Genomic DNA, 19,154 nt, shown 5'->3' on the forward strand with positions numbered 1-19,154 from the left:
TAAGATGTGTTCAAAGAGTTTATTGAAAAGTTCAAACATACACATAAGGACCTCTGAGGTGTTGTAAAGCATGGGAATCAGGGCAACACCGGGAGCAAAAGGTACTGAACTCAAACCACACCCACAAGACCCGTCCCGCCATCACAGGGAGCCACGGAGAGTCATCTGTGCTGCAAATGAAAAACAGAAGGCCAGCCATGCCAGCTCACGGGCAACAGCACTCACCACCCCATTAGGCTACCCAAAAACTGCTCAGCTCAAGGGCAGACTTCACCTGCAAGATAAACTCTGGATGGCTGCCCGAGGGAAAGTAAACTGCTTAAAGCTCGTCCTTGCGTGCATGGAAAGAAGAAAACGGTATAACAGTATTTAAATAATATCAGGTAGAACCTTTAATATCGAGTAAAGTGGTTTGCTTGAATCGCAATCAGACGACGAAGGAATATCAGATACAATACAAAGGATGAAATCAGAGACAGTTTTGTCACAAACCCACCACCGTCTAACTGAAGAGGGAGCAACACATCAGGACGCCACAGATGCCCTCTATCCCAGAGCGCATTTCATTACTGTGGAAGTGCTGGAGAGGGATGGCCAAATTAATTTGTAGCTGAATGTCTATGAGAGAACAACTACAAACGAAAAACAAACATAAGGACCTGAAGGGGACGAAAAAGAAACCACATGACATGATCGCTTTTGATGAGCCTTTGCACACATCCCATCCCGATTCCCCCTGCTGGTTGCTGCTGGAGTTAGATTTAAGGCCAGATTTCTCTGATATTCCCTTGTCCCTGATGTTCAGCAGAAGCAGGTTTAAGCCTCCAGCTCCAGGCCCAAGCCCAGCTTGTGGCCACCGGAATTGATGCTCTTCCCATCAACCAGGGCAGACAGGGTCAACTTGATACCTGAAAAACACCAAAGTTTTTAAAAATCACAAGAGTTTTACAACATAAATGCAAAACTAAATAACGAATGGCATGTTTCCACTGAGCAGTACAGAAGTGACAGGAATGGACCCGTGAACAACAATTGTATTATAGGTCATTGATTATGGTGTAATGTTTTGCCTGTATATTTAATAGTGGTGCTATATGTTGTCGTTCCCCTGACTTGAAATGTGATGTATACTGTAAACCAACCAGCTTTCTGCAGGGAGTCTAGCTCCATCCTTTTGGCAACATATTGTTGTGCTTGATACCCTTATAGAGCGTTCACACCAGACGCAGCTTATAATTATAAATATTTGTCTGTAATTAGAGATGAAGCATTTTCAGTTTGGCGAGAATGTCCACCAAAATTCCGTTTTTTCAACTTGACCCATTCAAATCACGCATTAAGCCAACCCTGAATTCTCAGTGTCATTTACTCCATTTATGCCATCTCATTAGCATAAATAGCGCTGCAGGATGTCTGATTGCATCCATGGACTGACTTGATGTAAATGTACCATTACAAAAGCATAAAATACAAAATAAATTATATATATATATATATATATATATATATATATATATATATATATATATATATACATATACACACACACACATACATACATATATACACACACACTTTTTTTTAAATAATTAAATAATGAATTAAATTTTTTTATAAATAAACACACACACACACACACACACACACACATTTTATTTATTTTTAATTCATTATTAAATTCATTAGATACATCACAATGGAAATGGATATAAATGGTTATTGTATCGCTGGAAATGTACCTGCTGCTCAGTGGAGACTAGACAAAATGTTAAGTTTCAAATGAGGTTATTTTTCAAATTGTATTGTTTAATTTGTTCTGCTTTATTTTATTTTAAATCACGGTTTGAATAAACAAATAATAATTTATAGCAAACATGACAAAGGGTAAAAAAACATTGAGTATGGACATGTGTTTCACTGCTAAAGAGTTATTCAGACACATTTTTGAATGCCATTTTACAATGCAAATAAATAAACAAACAAACTAACGAGTCATTGGTGTAGTGTTGCAAGTCGTCATTTTGCATTTGAACGGTCCAGGCTTTAAGTTCACAACTGATATCTGAACTAAATGTTTTATATTTTGTCTAAGAAATGCTTAGAAATCTTCATAGTTCTTGTTCTTAACATACTGTGGATGTTAAAGTCAAGTTTGCACAATACTTGTGGTCACAATTCATGCATCTTTTATGCAAGTTATTAATATTTACACCAGGTCGACCACTTCAGGAGTACTCTTTAACCAGTTAAAACAATTTGAGGGCTAATGCATTTTTTACACGCAAGTCACTCTACTATAAAAACAATCTATAGGTTTCAGAACCCAAACGAGGCTGCTGGATTTTATCCCAGTATGTGCAACTACAGACCAACTCTGCAGAATTTGATCAATCAAATCTAAAACCATTAACACTGAATTGTATTTAAGCTTTAATAACTGAAGTTATATAGTGTGGGTGTTATATGGTTTAACTGAACAAGGGATCAAAACAATGCCTTTCATGAATAAATTTGCATATTTAAATAATGACAGAAAAAAAAAAACATCACTGTACCTGGTCTCAGAGATTGAGTGTAACCAACACCAACAAGGCTGGTGTTATTCACTTTAGCCTGTTGAAAAAAGAGAAAACATTGACTTATTTCTAGAGGCAAAAGAAAACCACAAACACATTTTCAACAGAAGCTTTCATTAGCTTCTTGTGATTCAACTATTTTGATTTAGTCATCATCTGATCCTCAACAAAATAGAATAAGAAATTATATTGAGTTGTTGGAAAATACTGTACAAAGAATTGATTTCTTTATTCAACTGTTTCAAAATATATCCCCTTTGTTCAACAAGATAAATCACAGGCAGCTCAGAGGCCTTTGTTTACACCATAGCAGCATTTACTTACCATAATACAAACACTTATTTCATTTAAGGTCCTAGTACAAAACACTGTTATTAGTTGTATTGACAAATTAACTAACACAAATTAGCTGTATTGAAAGACAATTTTAAAATGCAAAACAAAAAAAAGAAAAAAAAAGAAAAAAAGAAAAGCCTTTGGTCTTTTTGGCCTTGGCTGTTTATTTAATAGTTTAATTCCTGCATGTGCTTATTTGCAATGCAAGCATTTTTCAATTGCATATAAATGGCAGTGTGGGTTAATATTAACCAATTTATAATGTTGATTACAAATCATTTGAGAAAGACCCTGATTAGATTAGGTCACTTGAATAAACTCCTGTCTTCTGCTGAAACCAAATTGACTTTTAGTAAAAAAAATTTTTTAAAAACGTGCCGTTTACTCACACTGATGGAGGCGTCTTTGTCCAGCTGATACTTGGCAGCAATTCCAAAGCGTGTGCTGTTGCTTCCTGCTGTCCAGGCCAGATTCACCGCTGTCTCCAGCTTATCACTCACTTTTTGATAGATGGAACCACCAAACTCTGAGCCATCATTACTGCAGAGAGCGAGAGAGATACAGAAAATCAATTAATCACTGAAAATATATTGTAAAAAAACAAAAATTAAAAATTAAACCAGGAATCATTTTCTAGAAGCACATTACCTCACATGAGTTTATACAGGAATCAGAGTAAAATTCAATACATTTTAGCCCTTTTTTAAGACTCTTTCCATACATTTTAATACCTTAAAAACTATCAACTGGACACACTGGTGAGATTTTAACTTGCAGTATATTTAATAAATATTAATGTAAGAAACTAATCTAAAGCTTAAACACTATTCATATACTGAATACAAATCTATTAAATCTTGCTCATTCAGCAGGTTGGCGCCTATAGAACTGCAGAAATAATGGTGTTGCCTTTATTATTTCAGTAAACAAAGCAGCATGATGTCAAATATAGTAGGATTTCATTGATTTTACAAACTACACAGCATCCTGATATTCGCTGATTTAATTCAGGCAACCTTTAGTGTACAGGCATACATTGCACAATAATTATATCAAAAATGGTATGAAATTTAATACCTTTCAAAATAGCATTTAAGACTAATACTTTTTAGGGCCTTAAATATCTCTACATTGATTTATCAACTTTAAATACTTTATAAGACCCTGCTTGTAACCATATATGTACAAACTTTTGACATAAATTTTATTTTTTTTTTTTATAGTTTATATACATATTTTATACATAAAAACAATGGATCAACAAAAGTTAAGAAAAAGAATGGTTCACAACTTTGATGAAAGGTTTTGATATGAAGAGTTCAGATGCAAAAGTCGATAACAGTTTTTTTGCACAAGATGTTAAACAGCACTTGCCTTTGACAGCAAAAGCCGCTATATCCCGAGAACCAAACAGAAGATGCAAATCGAATCATATGTTTTCAATGTAGCAGTGCGCTGAAACGCCGGCTTTTAGGAAGAGCCGTTAAACAGAATGTTAAACAGTGTCAGTATAACACCAGCCTATAATGTTGAATATCATGCAAGAGGGAATTTGATAATGACAAAATGTCTGATTTTACCAGTAGAAAAAAATTGGTCTAATAATGTTGTCAATGACAGATTACAAGCATAAGTCTTAAACATGATAATTGAACATCAGAATTATGAATAGTTTTATTCTGATGTCATCACTTTACTGTGCAATGACCAGGACAAATTGAATGTCTGTTCAAGATCACTATTCCAAGTCTATACAAAATTTAGCATTGTAACCAACAGTAGACGTATTATAGTTTTTTACCGTATGTTTGAGAAATAATAATAATAGCCGACTCATATTAACCTTTTTTTACATCAACAGAATCGTGAGAAACTTGTGATCTTTATTTTAAGCAACAAAAAAAAAAAAAAAAAAAAAAAAAAAAAAAAAAAAAAGAAGAAGAAATCGCGATTCTCATTTTGGCCAAAATCATGCAGCTCTACTATTGACCTTATTCTAAAATGCGGAAGTGCGCCTGTTTTCGCGATTGTCTTAGAACTTCCGATTCAGTCGCCTATAGGAGAAATGACTAGGAATAATAAACGGCAGAAAATGGCCAAACTACTTGCTCAACAAACAAATGTTTGCATGACTACACAGACCAAGTAGCATATTATAATAAGAAAATATTTAATTGCAACATCAAGCAGCGTAACGAGCAGTTGTTAACGTCAAAAAATGAATGGAAGTGAATGTGACCGGAAGTCGCGAGACAAAAAGATTCAAATGGCAGCGCCCGCTCGACAGCTGAGAATAAGGTGAATACGCCTAATAAGCTTTTTATATTATTGGACTATGCAGATATTGATGTTTCAATGTTTTTACAAAACATTATTTGAATCTAACAAGCTTATTTTACATTATTCTACTTGCATTAAATCTAAATCCCAAATATCAGAAATGACAACAGATCGTTAAGATTTAATGTCAGTTTTTTAATGTTATTGATTGATGCATCTACTTGACAGATTTCATTCATTCATTTTCCTTTTTTTTCCTGGTTTAATCACAACACAATGAACTGCCACTTGACAGATATATATTTATATATATATTTATTTATGTATTTATTTTTTTTAGGTGGTTTGTGTAATATGTTTTATGTTTGGTAAAATAATTTCTAATATTATCTTAAGTGATTTTCAACTAATTACACTATCTTGTCCCAATTGTGGATGCTCATTTACAAGAAAAGAGGTTAAATAGATTTAGAGGGTTTTGCATCTGAACTCTTCATATTTTTAAGCTGTCCATATACGGCAAATTAATTAAAACACAACAACACATCACCCTGGTGACATGCTGTTAAACTTCCATGTCAACTCTGTGTACATAATGTCATTATATCAACACTTCCTTGCACTAAAATAAACACAAATCCCAGTCACATGCACTTAGAATGATGTAGTAATGTTGGAGGACTCACACATTAGTGTGCAGCTGGAAGTCTCCCGTTTTGTAGCCTACAGCAAAGTTGTTCTGGGTCATCTTGGACTTGGCGGTGTCGAAGGACATCTGGTAACCGGCGAGCCATCCTTCGTAACCGACCACTGCAGCGCCGTGGATAGTTGGGCCGGCAAAGTCGAAGTCAACATCACATCCCAGGTTGACAAACTCACGCTTGTATGCGGTCTTGACTTTGCCACTCTTTTTCCTGTTCATGAGACAAAAGTAAACAATTCGGCATCCTATTTAGTTTACAAGAGGTATTTTAAACAAAGATTATTCAGCTTTTGACTAGCAATAAAACCAAACCGATTTGCAGAAATATAAACTGTTTAGACTGTAATATTCCTTCTCATCAAACAAGTGACAAAATTAGTTTAATAAATAACTTCTCTTTGGAACTTTTTAGACCACTAAAAAAAATCAAAAGTGCAAAAGATTTGATATCAGACTATCTATTTAATTTACTATTACAGCAGTTCTTAATGTTAATATTTTGTTTTTATATGTTTAGTCACCATCCATTTTAGAATAGAATAAAAAAGTGCTTCTGTCATAGACAAGCTAGTGTTTATTTATATACATATTTAGCTTGATTTGCTGATTTAGCTTGATCTGTTTCTCCATATTCGATTTATGAATATGACTTCGGGACCATCGTGCAATAAACCATAAACAAAGCCATATACAAAGTAAAATAACCTGCTGCTAAATATGTACTAGTCAGAATTCAAGACACAGACACATGCCAAAGGACAAGCTGCAAATACCACAGTGAAGGACAATGTCACTTTATAAACCACTTAAAGGGATAGTTCACAAAAAATTGACATCATTCATTCACCTTCTGCTTGTTCCAAGCTTGTACTTTTTCTGTTGAAACCTAAAGATAACTTGAAAACTTCTATAGCACACAGTAGTCAAACAATTGAGGAGGACCAAATCCTTTTATCGAAGTTGTTCTAAAACTATTCAACAGTACTCATTATTGTTTTAGGACAATTTTTAAAAACGTTTTTGATCCACTTCAAACGTTGAATCAATCGATCAATCAATCAATCAAATCTATGTATCTACATTATCTAGCTATCTACAGTATCTATCCATCACTATGAATGTTAATGGCTACTTATTGCTCTTGAGCAGAGATGCCCAAACATTCTTATGAAGGGCCAAAAATTAAATCTGATTGAGAGCTGTGGGCCAAAGGTAAAAAGCAAACTGTAATTAATCAAAGTTGTCAATTTCATAATTTATTTCATACTGTTTAAAAATAAAAATTACTTTAACCGTATTACCTAATGCATTATATATATTTATTCATCCTATAATAATGTTGATACAATAAAAACACTAGAATACAGTGCTGTACACACTGGTCAAGTTACGGTCAAGTGATAGCATTTACATAAACAAAAATATCCGATTCATTTACAACATTTAACTGAAACATTTAATTTTCATAAGCTTTTTTTGTAGCTTAACCATAAAACAAACAAAACGTTAAGTTACTTTTAATCAGAAATGACAATATTGGTTAAATCTATATAAATAAATACATGTCATTCTCTCCTTTTAGTTGAGACGGTGGGCTAAATTAAAGATTACCATGGGCCACCTTTAGCCTGTGTGCCCTAGTGAGGGTTATTAAATGATAACAAAAAGTTCCTTTTTGGATGAACCATCACTTTAATGCTCAAGTTACAGTTAAATTTAAAGACTAGCAAAAACAAAACAGCAAACCATGGCTCATTTTGCAGAGTCTGCACTAATACAAGAGCACACAGCACTGCTGGTAAAATACACTACCAGTCAAAAGCCTGATGTCACTACGATTGTTTTTTCAAGACCTCTTAAGAACTTAAATCTACTAAAATGACAAACAAAGCCAGTAAAAAGAAATATTTCTGTCATAAACATCTCTAACTGACTTAATATTAAGCAAATAAAACTGTGAAAACTTTTTGCCACATGATCTACAGCCGCTGTCATGAGCCACACAGGCCTATACATCAGTAAAGGCCATGTCAACGTGACTGTCATCTGAGAGCACAAAGCCATACGATAGCAGACAGGTGCCACTTTCCTGACCGATTTACACCACCACTATCACTTGTGTGAAAGTAACCTTGAGGTGTTCATCCCTGCACAACAAAAGACAACTAACAGTCATCTAGCTTTGTCTGCAATCACACTCGGGTACCTATTTGGAACAAGTGATTGGACTATGTTTTAAAGTAATTAGGATCAGTGGTGTTGTTGCCAATCACTTCAGAATCTTAGTAGCAAGTAGTCATTTTACTTTTACCTCATTTTCACCTACTATATATCAGGGAAGAATGCTATTTCAGATGCAGCCATGGTGACACTCAAATTGCTCAATACAATATTGAGTTACATTCCACCACGTGTCAATATAGCGTTTCTCACCTCCTCTGAACCAACTACAAAACATATTAATGCTTAAAATAAATGTGAGAAATTAATATACCCTGTGTTTGGTGAGAAGGTTGTGTCAAAGGTCAGTTTCAGTCCCTTTGCGATCTAAAAAAAAGAGAGAAAGGGGATTATAAAGTGCTATTCATGCTAAAAATAACAGACTTCGATTGGTTACTATTCAGTGCTGGAAAAAGCATTCAGACCTGGTCTTCAATGTTGATCTCTGTGCCCAGGGTGTTGTCGGTATTCCACTTCTCTGTGAAGGTCAGGCCATATTCAGACCTCTTGTATTTGGTTTCCAGGCTCCCAACCACTTTGCTGGTGTCAGTGTTGGAGGAACCAGAGGTCTTGAATTCCTATACAGACAGGAAAGGAACATATTTTAAGTTGGTGTAAGGTGTCACGCTTAATGACTTGATAACTAATTATTAAATAATTAAACAGAGGTCTAGGGTTTTGCAATGTGATGACTAAATATAACTAATTTAATAACAATAATTAATGATTTGTTAGTATAAGTAGATTCACAATATTTGTATTAACTTATTAACAAAATTGAGTCTCACCACTCCACTGGCTGATTTTGTCTTGACATCGAGCTTCACCATACCGAATCCTTAAAAAAAAAAATGAAAGAAATGCTTTGAACAAATACAGAAAACTAAAAAACATTTTTTTCCCAAGAGACATCATGAATTATTAAATACTTTACCATATCCTTTGTTAAAGATGTCTTTGGCAGATTTGCCAAGATCAGCATATGCTGGGGGAACGGCCATTTTATCTAATTAAAACAGAGTGTGCAAAGATCATTAGTGGGTCGGAAGAACACCATAACACTAAACACCTGTGCAAAAACCAAAAAAACAGTGTAAAAAAAAAAAAAAAAAAAAACTGTACGAAAGTTATTTTTCTGAACCAAGCAACAGTGGGATGTTTTGGGTGGTCTACAGTATGTCTAGCTTTCCATGGTTTATCACCATGTCCTATCAGTATGATAAATGACCCAGCCTGAAAGCAGCTGCTGCACTCAAGCTAATCTGAACTGACAGCAGGCCGCACCTAACTGAGTCACAGAGCAAGGAAGTGACGTCCCGATTCACTCCCACAGACACACACATTTAGACGTGTGCAAGTAAGCAGAAGAAGCAGTTGTGTGAATAGCAATGAGTGATCGTGGTGGAGGCTCACTGAACAACTAACAAAATCTGTGCGCTCTGAATAATAGTTTACAAATGTAGTGTGGCCCTGCCTTAGAGACAGTACCACCAAAAAAATATCACATTTCTCTATTTATTTATCCTCAAGTTGTAATACATGCACCTTTTGTTTTGTTTTTTTATCTGCTACACACAAATGAAGATATTTGAAGAAAGCTGAAACATTTTAACCATTAACATACATAGTCTAAAAAATGAAATATTTTCCTTTGTGTTCAAAAGAACAAAGAAACTCAGGGTGCTTTCACACCTACACTTTTGTTTCAGAACGTATCTCGATTGCCCAGTTAGCGCGGTTCGATTGGCATATGTGAACAGGGCAATCGTGCTCTGTTCCGCGCCAAAGTAATCGATTGAAACGAACCCTGGAGCGGTTCGATTGCAGTGAGAAAGCGATCCGATCCGAGTGCGGTTATATCACACTGTTTTATGAATATGTAATAGGCTTACGGCTATATGAAGAGAGAATTATGAGTAGGGCGGGAAGTTTCGCGAGTCTCCGGATGCCCGCAAACGAGTGATGATCTCCCGGTAATCTCGCGTCTCCCTCCCGGTCCTAGGCATCGTCGCGCACCCTTCTCACCCCTCCCCACCGCGTCTCTCCTCAGACACGTCGCGCGCGCGCACCCTGTCAGTCACCATCAAACCACCACCTCTCCTGACAGCGGAGCGGGACGCTGCAAAATAAACCCTGACACTCTGACCAATGTGAGGTGAGTTTACTCGCACGTGACTTGTTTTAGCTCTTTTGGTCCGATTAGAAACTTTGCAATGTGAAAGCAAACCGCTCCAAGAGCAAAGAGCAACAATGTAACAATTGTAATCTCTGTTTCGGAACAACTGAATCGATTCACAGGTGTGAAAGCACCCTCAGACAGGTTTGAAGCAAGTGAAGGAGGGAGTAAATAATGACAGATCTTTCATTCTTTGGTGAACTATCCCTTTAAGTCAATGTAAGAGCTTCATATTTTCACTGCTTGACCACAGTGACTGTAAAGCAGGGGTGGGAAAACTGGGTCCTGGAGGGTCAGTGTCCTGCATAGTTTAGCTCCAACTCTAATCACAGACACCTGCTTATAGATTTCTAATTATCTTGAAGACACTGATTAGCATGTTCAGGTGCGTTTGATTAATGTTGTAGCTAAACTATGCAGGACACCGGCCCTCCAGGACTGAGTTTGCCCACTCCTGCTGTAAAGTGTCATGGTTGAGTTTAAATGTATGCAGACGGATCAATTTTAAAGACCACTCATAATGCAGCATGCAAATAAATTAGTAATCACCATTCAGCACTTAGAAGTAATTTATGAACACGTCACCTGCTGTTAAAATGAATTGAGAACATTTTACTTTTTTAAAAGGTTGATGGCAGTGGGCTTTGTGCATTCATACTGGTGTAGAAAATGCACACTAACATTGCCCAAAACTTCAATAAAACTGCTAATAAATTCAAAATGTAAAAATAAAAAGTAGGGACTATAAATGTAGTTGTTTTAAACATTTATAAATTTCATCTGTTGAACAAATTTATATTGTGAAGAAGTTGAAAACATGCAACCAATGACATTCATAGTAGGAAAATCAAATACCACAGACGTTAATGGGTACAGGTTTTTGCTCCCTTTCTAAATATCTTCCTTTGTGTTCTTATGTTTGGAAGAAGTGAAGGGAGAGTAAATGGAAGTTTTACTATTTGGATGAATTATCTCTTTAACGATTCACTCTTCCCTGCAGTGTTGCAAACCAGCAGTTGTACCAGTTTGTGTTCTTTTAGTGCTGTGATGGAAAGAAGATTTATACATCCCCAATTTTCACATGACAATACAGCAGATATCCACTTCACAGGGTTAACTGCATGACCTTAAGTTTCTGGTCTCCAGCAATCTTCTGCTTAATGTCATGATACACGGGGCGACTTTCAGAGCAATGTTGCTGGGCAACTTTGGCAAATGATGCCATCACTGGGCAACCAGGTGAGACACAGGGCAAGTAAATGGAGCAATTGGATCCCGATACATTCATTCTCTTTTCGGCTTAGTCCCTCTATTAATCCAGGGTCGCCAAAGCGGAATGAACCGCCAACTTATCCAGCACGTGTTTTACGCAGCGGGATGCCCTTCCAGCTGCAACTCATCACTGGGAAACACCCATACTCTTCCATTCACACAAACTGAAGACAATTTTAGCTTACCCAGTTCACTTATAGCGCATCCATACACACTCATTCACACTCGTACACTACGGACAATTTAGCTTACCCAATTCACCTCTACCGCATGTCTTTGGACTGTGAGGGAAACTGGAGCACCTGGAGGAAACCCAAGCAAACGCAGGGAGAACATGCAAACTCCACACAGAAACGCCAACTGACCCAGCAACCTTCTTGCTGTGAGTTGACAGCACTACCTACTGTGCCAGTGCTTCGCCTGGATCCAGATACAATATTACCCATTTTCAATAAGTAGCGAAGCAACATCACTCCTAAATATTGCTCAACAACATTTCTCAAAGTCCAAATTTAAAATGAGTTCTCTCAAGTTGTTCCAACCCTGTTTGTGCCATTTTATTTCTAATGATAAACCCCAAAAGAAAATATTTTGAAGAATGTTGATAAACAGACAGGTGGAAATAAAAAAAATAAAACAATAAAAAAGCGAGAGAGATTTTGAATAGATCACTTGTTATAAATTATGCATTTACTTTTTTTTTTTTTTATCTTAAGTAAATGTGAGATTTACATTTTTGGAACAGTAAGTGGGAAAGATGCCCTTGCTTCTCTATTAAAAATGATGAACAGTAATCTCAGCTAATGCTGTAAAATATATAAAGATGCCCTATCAATTGCATATTACTAACTTCTTAAGTAACAGACAACAACAGAGTACCAACTATTGAATTTATTATTAGATATAATGTATAAATAAAAAAGACATTTATTTAAACATTAATTTTAGATATCCCCAACTCAAAATCAAAGACAATAAAATAGACAATATTACAGAAATAAAGCAAAAACATTCATACCAATCATATGCTCATGAAGGAGTATTGGTGTGTTTGACCGAGTCATGCAAGTTAAGTTTTGTTTTACAAGATTAATATTAATACAGTTCATTTACTATGAGCACTCACTTAAACCTTTCCTAAATTTAATAATTAAAAATAAAGATTTTTTTTTTATTTTAGTTTTTAGTGGTTTTAGTAAGGAATTAATGCAAGTAGAGAATGGCTGTTTGTAAAGCTTACAGCGTCATCTGCTGTTAAACTAAGTGCAAAATTTATACAAAGGTGAAAACAATGATTTATAAAATCTTGAAATCAGTTTCTCACCATAGCTGATAGCTCTAATAAATATTGAGAGAAATACCCTTCTTAAGAGACTGTTTCTCTAGTGAACTCAGAGCTGTGGACACTAAATGCCAGAGAGAAATTTCATGTCTAATGACATATAGTTTACATAAGTATTGACTTCTTTCTTCCACTGAAATACTGAGCTATTACAAGAGATATAATTAAATGTTCATGATTATTTTAGAATTTGCAACATGAGTTTGTGTCCTTAAAGGACTTCAAGGATAAGGTCAGGGTCCCCAATCCAAGTCAAATCTCAAATACCTTCACTTTGCCCTGGATTTACTGACTAAAAAGGATACCAGTAAAGTTGGTTTAATATTCGCACATTTGTCTTTTAGAAGTCTCTATATTGTTTACCTTGTTACTTTGAATATTCGATCGTAATTAGCATGCAAGAATTACTTAAAAACAACATTAACACTATGTAATTGACTCAACAATGTTGTACTTTGATAGTCATTGGCTGCCTTTATGATTTTCCTATTTAGAATTTGCAATGAATACTTTTCTGAAATTAAGTTAAGGAGAATGTTTGAATATCCAAATATAAAACCAACTTTACCTCTAAAAAATGCAAACAAATCATTAAAATAATAATAATAAATAAAACATTAGACCTCGTAATATCCCATATTTCAGAAATTTCATGACTCATGGGAACCCTATAAGATTGTTGTGCTAACTGTATGGAGTCCATCTAATATCTAGTTAAAGTTCTCTTTACACATCAGACAAAATTGTCTATATTGGGGTACACAACATGTTTTGGCTAAAAATCAAAAAATGTGTATTAGTAAATACATGTAATTACACCTTTTAGTCTCATCTCCAGGCTGGTTTAATGCAATCAATTATAAAAGAAACATCTAGCAATAAATTTTGAAAGAAAATAACTACAATACAAACCCAGGAAGACTGTAAATAATACAGATACAACCAATATTAGAATATATAGGAATACGCTAACATTTATTTTTCAAACAGAGTAAATAACTGATTCTAAATATAGCAAAATGCTTCACCTGTGACCTTTATCATATAGGTCATTGAGATTGAGGTAAAGTTGGTTTTAGATTTACATGTACAGCTTCAGAAAAGTATTACTTGAAAATCCTAAATAGAGAAAGACATATTAGCAGCAAATTACTCTTAACATTGTTCACAGTGAATTAAATGATGCTAATGTTGTTTTTAAGTCTTACTTGCATGCGATTTTAGAATATTGAAAATAGCATGGTTAACAGGGACCGTGTAACAAGTTGTCAGTTCAATAATGTACGGATGTGCTAATATAAAACCAACTTTACCTCAATGTCATTGAGTAACAGGAATGTCTGGTCCCACAGATTTGTCAGGCGCATACCATCCATCAGATCTTTCTTTTCAGGAAGTACAAAAATAATTACTTAAATACTCCTTGGCGCTTTAAACATGTAATAAAAAATATTATACTATACTATTAATTTGGCATAAATGCCTATTAAAATTGTGTAGGATTATTACCCTCTAATAATAAACTGAATTAATAGATGAGTTCAGGAACTGCTCTATTATAAAGGGCAAAGTAAGGGCAAGGCGAACTGCGGATTTACTACCCAATTTAACGCAGCCGCAGGAAAGCTTCTGAAGGCCACATGCAAGACTGGACCAGAGGGATGTACAACACTAACTGTAATTAAATCAAACAAAAAGTGAAGAAAAGGAGCTGCAAAATATGATGAGAGTGACTCAGGTCACGCATTTTTGGTGCTGCTCGGATGCAAGAGAAGTCAGCAGGAGCCGCACTGATCTGAATTAAAGCTACACTATAGATTAGACTGTAAAGCTGCTGAGCTGTGCTAATGTCACGCTATGACCGATCACAGGCTCATCTGTTTCTCTCCGGTCGTTACAGTAAGACAGACCGTGTGTGTGAGAGAGAGAGATATCGAGCAAGCTCAGCTAACGCGTGCTAATGCGCTAGCTAACACGAAGTAGAAAGCTTGCGAATTAACGTCTCCGACGCTTTCAATTCAGCCACATATGATTCCCGCTCCTCTCGGCGACTTACCTGTTAAAAGGAGTGGAGTGCGGTTATTGAAACGCGGCTGCTGAAGTTATTCCCAGCGCTGAGCCAATGTGGAGGGTCTGGCCAGTTGGAGGGCGAACTGAAGGAGACTGTAATGTAACACACCCGTGCCGACAGCCTCCCGCTCAAGGACCCCGGGCTGTCCTCACCTCTGCCTGACGGTAATTGCTAACGGCCAGGAACAGATGTGTGGCTTGCGCGGTATTGCGACATGCTACTGTACGTCAATTTAAGTCGCCAATATACTGCATGTCCTGTGACTCAGTTATTTTTTAGACAAGGGCTATTACATTGAATTTACATCATATAGTGTAAAAGGTACGCCATTGAAACATTAGTAAAAAGACTGTTTACTGGCTCGGTTCTATTAAATTATTTTTACTCATTTATGATATTTACTAATACACTATTAATATGTACTTTAATGGTAACTGAGGTAGTTAACTAATGGAACAATAATGAAAAGTGTTACAGTTTTGACAAAGCTCATGACTCAAACATTTGTAAATTAGTTGGCGTAGTAGCAGTAGTTGCCTACTGTAATTGTTATATTGTAGTTCAATAAAAGATGTTATTTCATTAACATAAGCAAAATTAACTTTAATTTTTTATCTGTACTTTTTGTTTATTCAGTTTAAGTTTCAGTTTCACATTTAGCTTTGATTTCTGTACGTTGACTACATCATGGTGTAAAAGGTACACCATCCATTTTCAAGTTTAATGGCTCAGTTCTATTCAATTATATTTACTAACACATTACTCATAAGTACTTTAATGATCACTGAAGTAGTAAACAAATGGAAGATATTGTAAAGTGTATTAGTTTTGACAAAACCTAAGACTCATAAACACTTGTAAATTATTAAAAGTAGCAGCAGTAGTTACCTTCTGTAATTTTTATATTGCAGTTAAATAAAAAGATGTTATTTTGTTAACTTAATGCAAAATAGCTTTTTAATTTGTATATTTACTATTTATTTAATTAGTTTAAATTTTAGTTTCACTATTAGCTTTGATTTTTGTATGTTGTTTTTACATCATATGGTGTAAAAGGTACACCATCCATTGAAACACTCTTGAAAGGCTGTTTACTGGCTCAATTTCACTAATACACTATAATATGTTCACTAATACATTATTCAAATTTACTTGAATGGTAACTGAAGTAGTTAAAAGGTATGCCATTGAAACACTCTTGAAAGGCTGTTAACTGCCTCAGTTGTATTAAATTATATTTACTAATACATTATTCACATGTACTTGAATGATAACTAAAGTAGTTGACTACTGGAACAATATTGTAAAGTGATGTAGTTTTCGCAAAACTCATGACTCAAACATTTGTAAATTAGTAATAGTAGTAGCAGTAGTCACCTACTGTTTATTGTCTATTGCTATAGTGCAGTTAAATAAAAACAGGCCCGTAGCCAGGGGGTGATGGGGTTCGGAAGACCCACCCCTCACTGACAAAGGTCCAGAATTTGTCCCACATGAGCTCATTTGTCCTCATGTGGGAGTTTGACTACTATGTTATCATAAATATTGAAATATCCCATAGAAAAAGGCATTGAGACCAAGCAGAATCCTCTGTTGGCTGTCTAATCCAAGTGGTGCTCGCTGCAGAGCCATTTGAGGAGAGGTGAGCTCCAGAGAGGGGGAGCTTAAGCTTGAGCTCCACCTTTTTTGCACTTCTTCTACGAGTGATGTCACTGGGGGTAGGGTTAGGGGTGGGGTTGGTGTACGCATTAAAACAGCTTACAGGAGGAGGAGCGACAGCTCATGCTCCCCCTCTCTGGAGCTCACCTCTCCTCAAATGGCTCTGCAGCGAGCACCCTCTCGTCTAATCAGCTAAGCTTTGGCCAATGCAAACAATTATTTTTCATGAGTCCAACATCCTATGCCAGAAAACACACAATCTGATGTAAGTGAAGTCATCTTTCGCTATGTATTGCTTAGAAATGGAGAAAAAATTTAGGACCTTATTCTTGAAACAAAATGACTGATAAAAAGGTGTGAAGCACCAAAAGCGGCCCAAATTAAAATGAATATGAATACTAATTTGGCTCTTGTTATCCATGAATTTTCAAATGTAGGCCTACAACAGAGGCAAAAATAGTGAAGCTCTACATTATTATTATTCGTTCATTCAATCATTTTCTTTTTGGCTTAGTCCCTTTATTAATCTGGGGTCACCACAGCAGAATGAACCGCCAACTTATCCAGCATATATGTTTTACGCAACGGATGCCCTTCCAGCTGCAACTCATCACTGGGAAACACCCATACTCTTCCATTCACACAAACTGAAGACAATTTTAGCTTACCCAGTTCACTTATAGCGCATCTTTAGTCTTTAAACTTGTGGGGTAAACCGGAGCACCCGGAAGAAACCTGCGCGAACATGCAAACTCCACACAGATATGCCATGTGACCCAGCCGAGGCTCGAACCAGCGACCTTTTTGTTGTGAGGCGAGAGCGCTACTCACTGCACCACCGTGTTGCCATATTATTAATATTATCATTATTATTATCATCATCATCATTATTATTATTGTTTACATTTTTTTTTTCAAATGGCCAAATTGTGACTGAGGAAAGTTGAATGTGCTGGCTAGTTTGTTATTTGCCTAATAAATGAGCTACAGTTTTTAATTAAAAACTTTAACAGATTTTTGTTTTATAATAAAATAATAAAATTGTATTTTAAAAATAAGTATTTATTCATATTTCTTTATTCTAAATCTTTAGGAAAAAATGTTGGCGTATCAAAAAGTGTGGTGCAAATCCAGCTGAAAATAGTGCTTAAAATGTCACTAAAATGCAGTTATAAAATGCTCAGCATATATAGGTATCACAGATCTTTCTTTTAAATTCATTATTTGTAATGGCATTTGGCCACTAGGTGTCAGTACGCTACTTTATAACTGCGACTGCACTGCATTGAGCAAGAGGTTGGTAGGATGCGCACAGTTTTTGATCGTAACTAATCGTAACGTGCTACACAAGAAGCGTGCAATTGCAACGCCGCTACAAAACGTGAAAAACTGCACTTCGTGGGACGATTGAGACATTGTTGGAGTGGACAGCAAGGCATGGTGTTTGGGCGGACAATGACGACGAAGTTCGTTTGGTTCAAGACTCGTTGGTGCATGTGAGAACAGCTTTTCATCAGCACCTAAATGAGTTTGCTTGGATCGGCTTTCTTCTCTTTGGGTCTGATAAACAGCCAGGTACGTTTGTTGCAGCATCATCATCATAATGGCCATATGGAAATTATGTGTGCACATTTAGGCATGGGACGATAACCGTTTTCAAGGTATACCACGGTTTTGAATAGTAAAGGTATTAAAATCGCCAAAAATGTTCTTACGTTACTACCATTCCTAAGGTGTGTAACATTTTTTTTATTTACATTTTTTTTTTTTAGAAAAATAGTAACGCTATCTCCAGCCGAATATTTTGAAACAAATAAAGACAAAAGTCAATGATTCATTAGAATTATTTAGCCTGACATGTTTACTGCTCCAAAAATATTTAAAATGTTTCTCAAAATAAAATATATTGTGTTCAGAAGGGGAATAACGTTAGAATTCGTTTTTTACTCAGACACTAAGACGAACATATTTTAGAGCAGCACAATACTGTAAAACCGTTATTTTTTTTTTTCCTCAAGATTTCATACTGTCAGAATCAAATGAACAGCTAAAGCTTTAGTTGTAAAACTTGACACTTTACAGAAGTTAAGAAAATCATCAAAGCACAAAAACTGACAGTCAATTAACAAGTTAATGCATGATGACAATAACCGCTTTTTCACTATCGCGCCTAAAGTGAGCGAGCGAGCCAGGGCCAGTCACGTTTCCACTGTCACATCTGGGGCCTAATGGGGCCAAAGCGAGGCTTCTGTGGGGCAGCCTTTTTTGCCCGCAGAATACCTTGGGCAAAAGAGGGTCAGCTGTGGCTTCAGGGCGGAGTGACAGGAGAGGCGGAGTTTGCAGAGTCTGGTAAAGATGGCGTGCCGCATTACACTACATGTTGCATAAAATAAGTGATATTTCTCTGCTGCGTCCTCCTTGATGTTTCAATAACACATAATAATCTTCACACCATATTAAAGACACAGCACAGCAGCCTGTAACCTTCAGCTGTCGAGAGTTTTTGTCAAGTTTAAATG

General features: G+C 35.9%; 1 protein-coding gene across 2 annotated transcripts in view; it reads right to left on the reverse strand.

The window, feature by feature from the left end:
• Positions 1–19,154, reverse strand: part of vdac2 (voltage-dependent anion channel 2) — a 259,631-nt gene continuing 240,477 nt past the window's right edge. The window contains exons 1-9 of one of the 2 annotated variants that reach the window (NM_199585.3): positions 14,962–15,173; positions 9,050–9,121; positions 8,904–8,953; positions 8,541–8,693; positions 8,390–8,442; positions 5,879–6,106; positions 3,302–3,452; positions 2,556–2,613; positions 1–908 (exon numbers count right to left, since the gene is read on the reverse strand). In NM_199585.3, coding sequence (NP_955879.1) covers positions 817–908; positions 2,556–2,613; positions 3,302–3,452; positions 5,879–6,106; positions 8,390–8,442; positions 8,541–8,693; positions 8,904–8,953; positions 9,050–9,116 — 852 coding nt within the window. In that variant the 5' untranslated portion in view covers positions 9,117–9,121; positions 14,962–15,173 and the 3' untranslated portion in view covers positions 1–816. Of the gene's footprint in view, positions 909–2,555; positions 2,614–3,301; positions 3,453–5,878; positions 6,989–8,389; positions 8,443–8,540; positions 8,694–8,903; positions 8,954–9,049; positions 9,122–14,961; positions 15,174–19,154 lie in introns of those variants that run through there. The other variant, XM_073919315.1, reaches the window with a different exon arrangement.

The sequence above is a fragment of the Danio rerio genome, chromosome 13 (genome assembly GCF_049306965.1).
Source record: "Danio rerio strain Tuebingen ecotype United States chromosome 13, GRCz12tu, whole genome shotgun sequence".
In the NCBI taxonomy this organism is placed as follows: domain Eukaryota; kingdom Metazoa; phylum Chordata; class Actinopteri; order Cypriniformes; family Danionidae; genus Danio; species Danio rerio.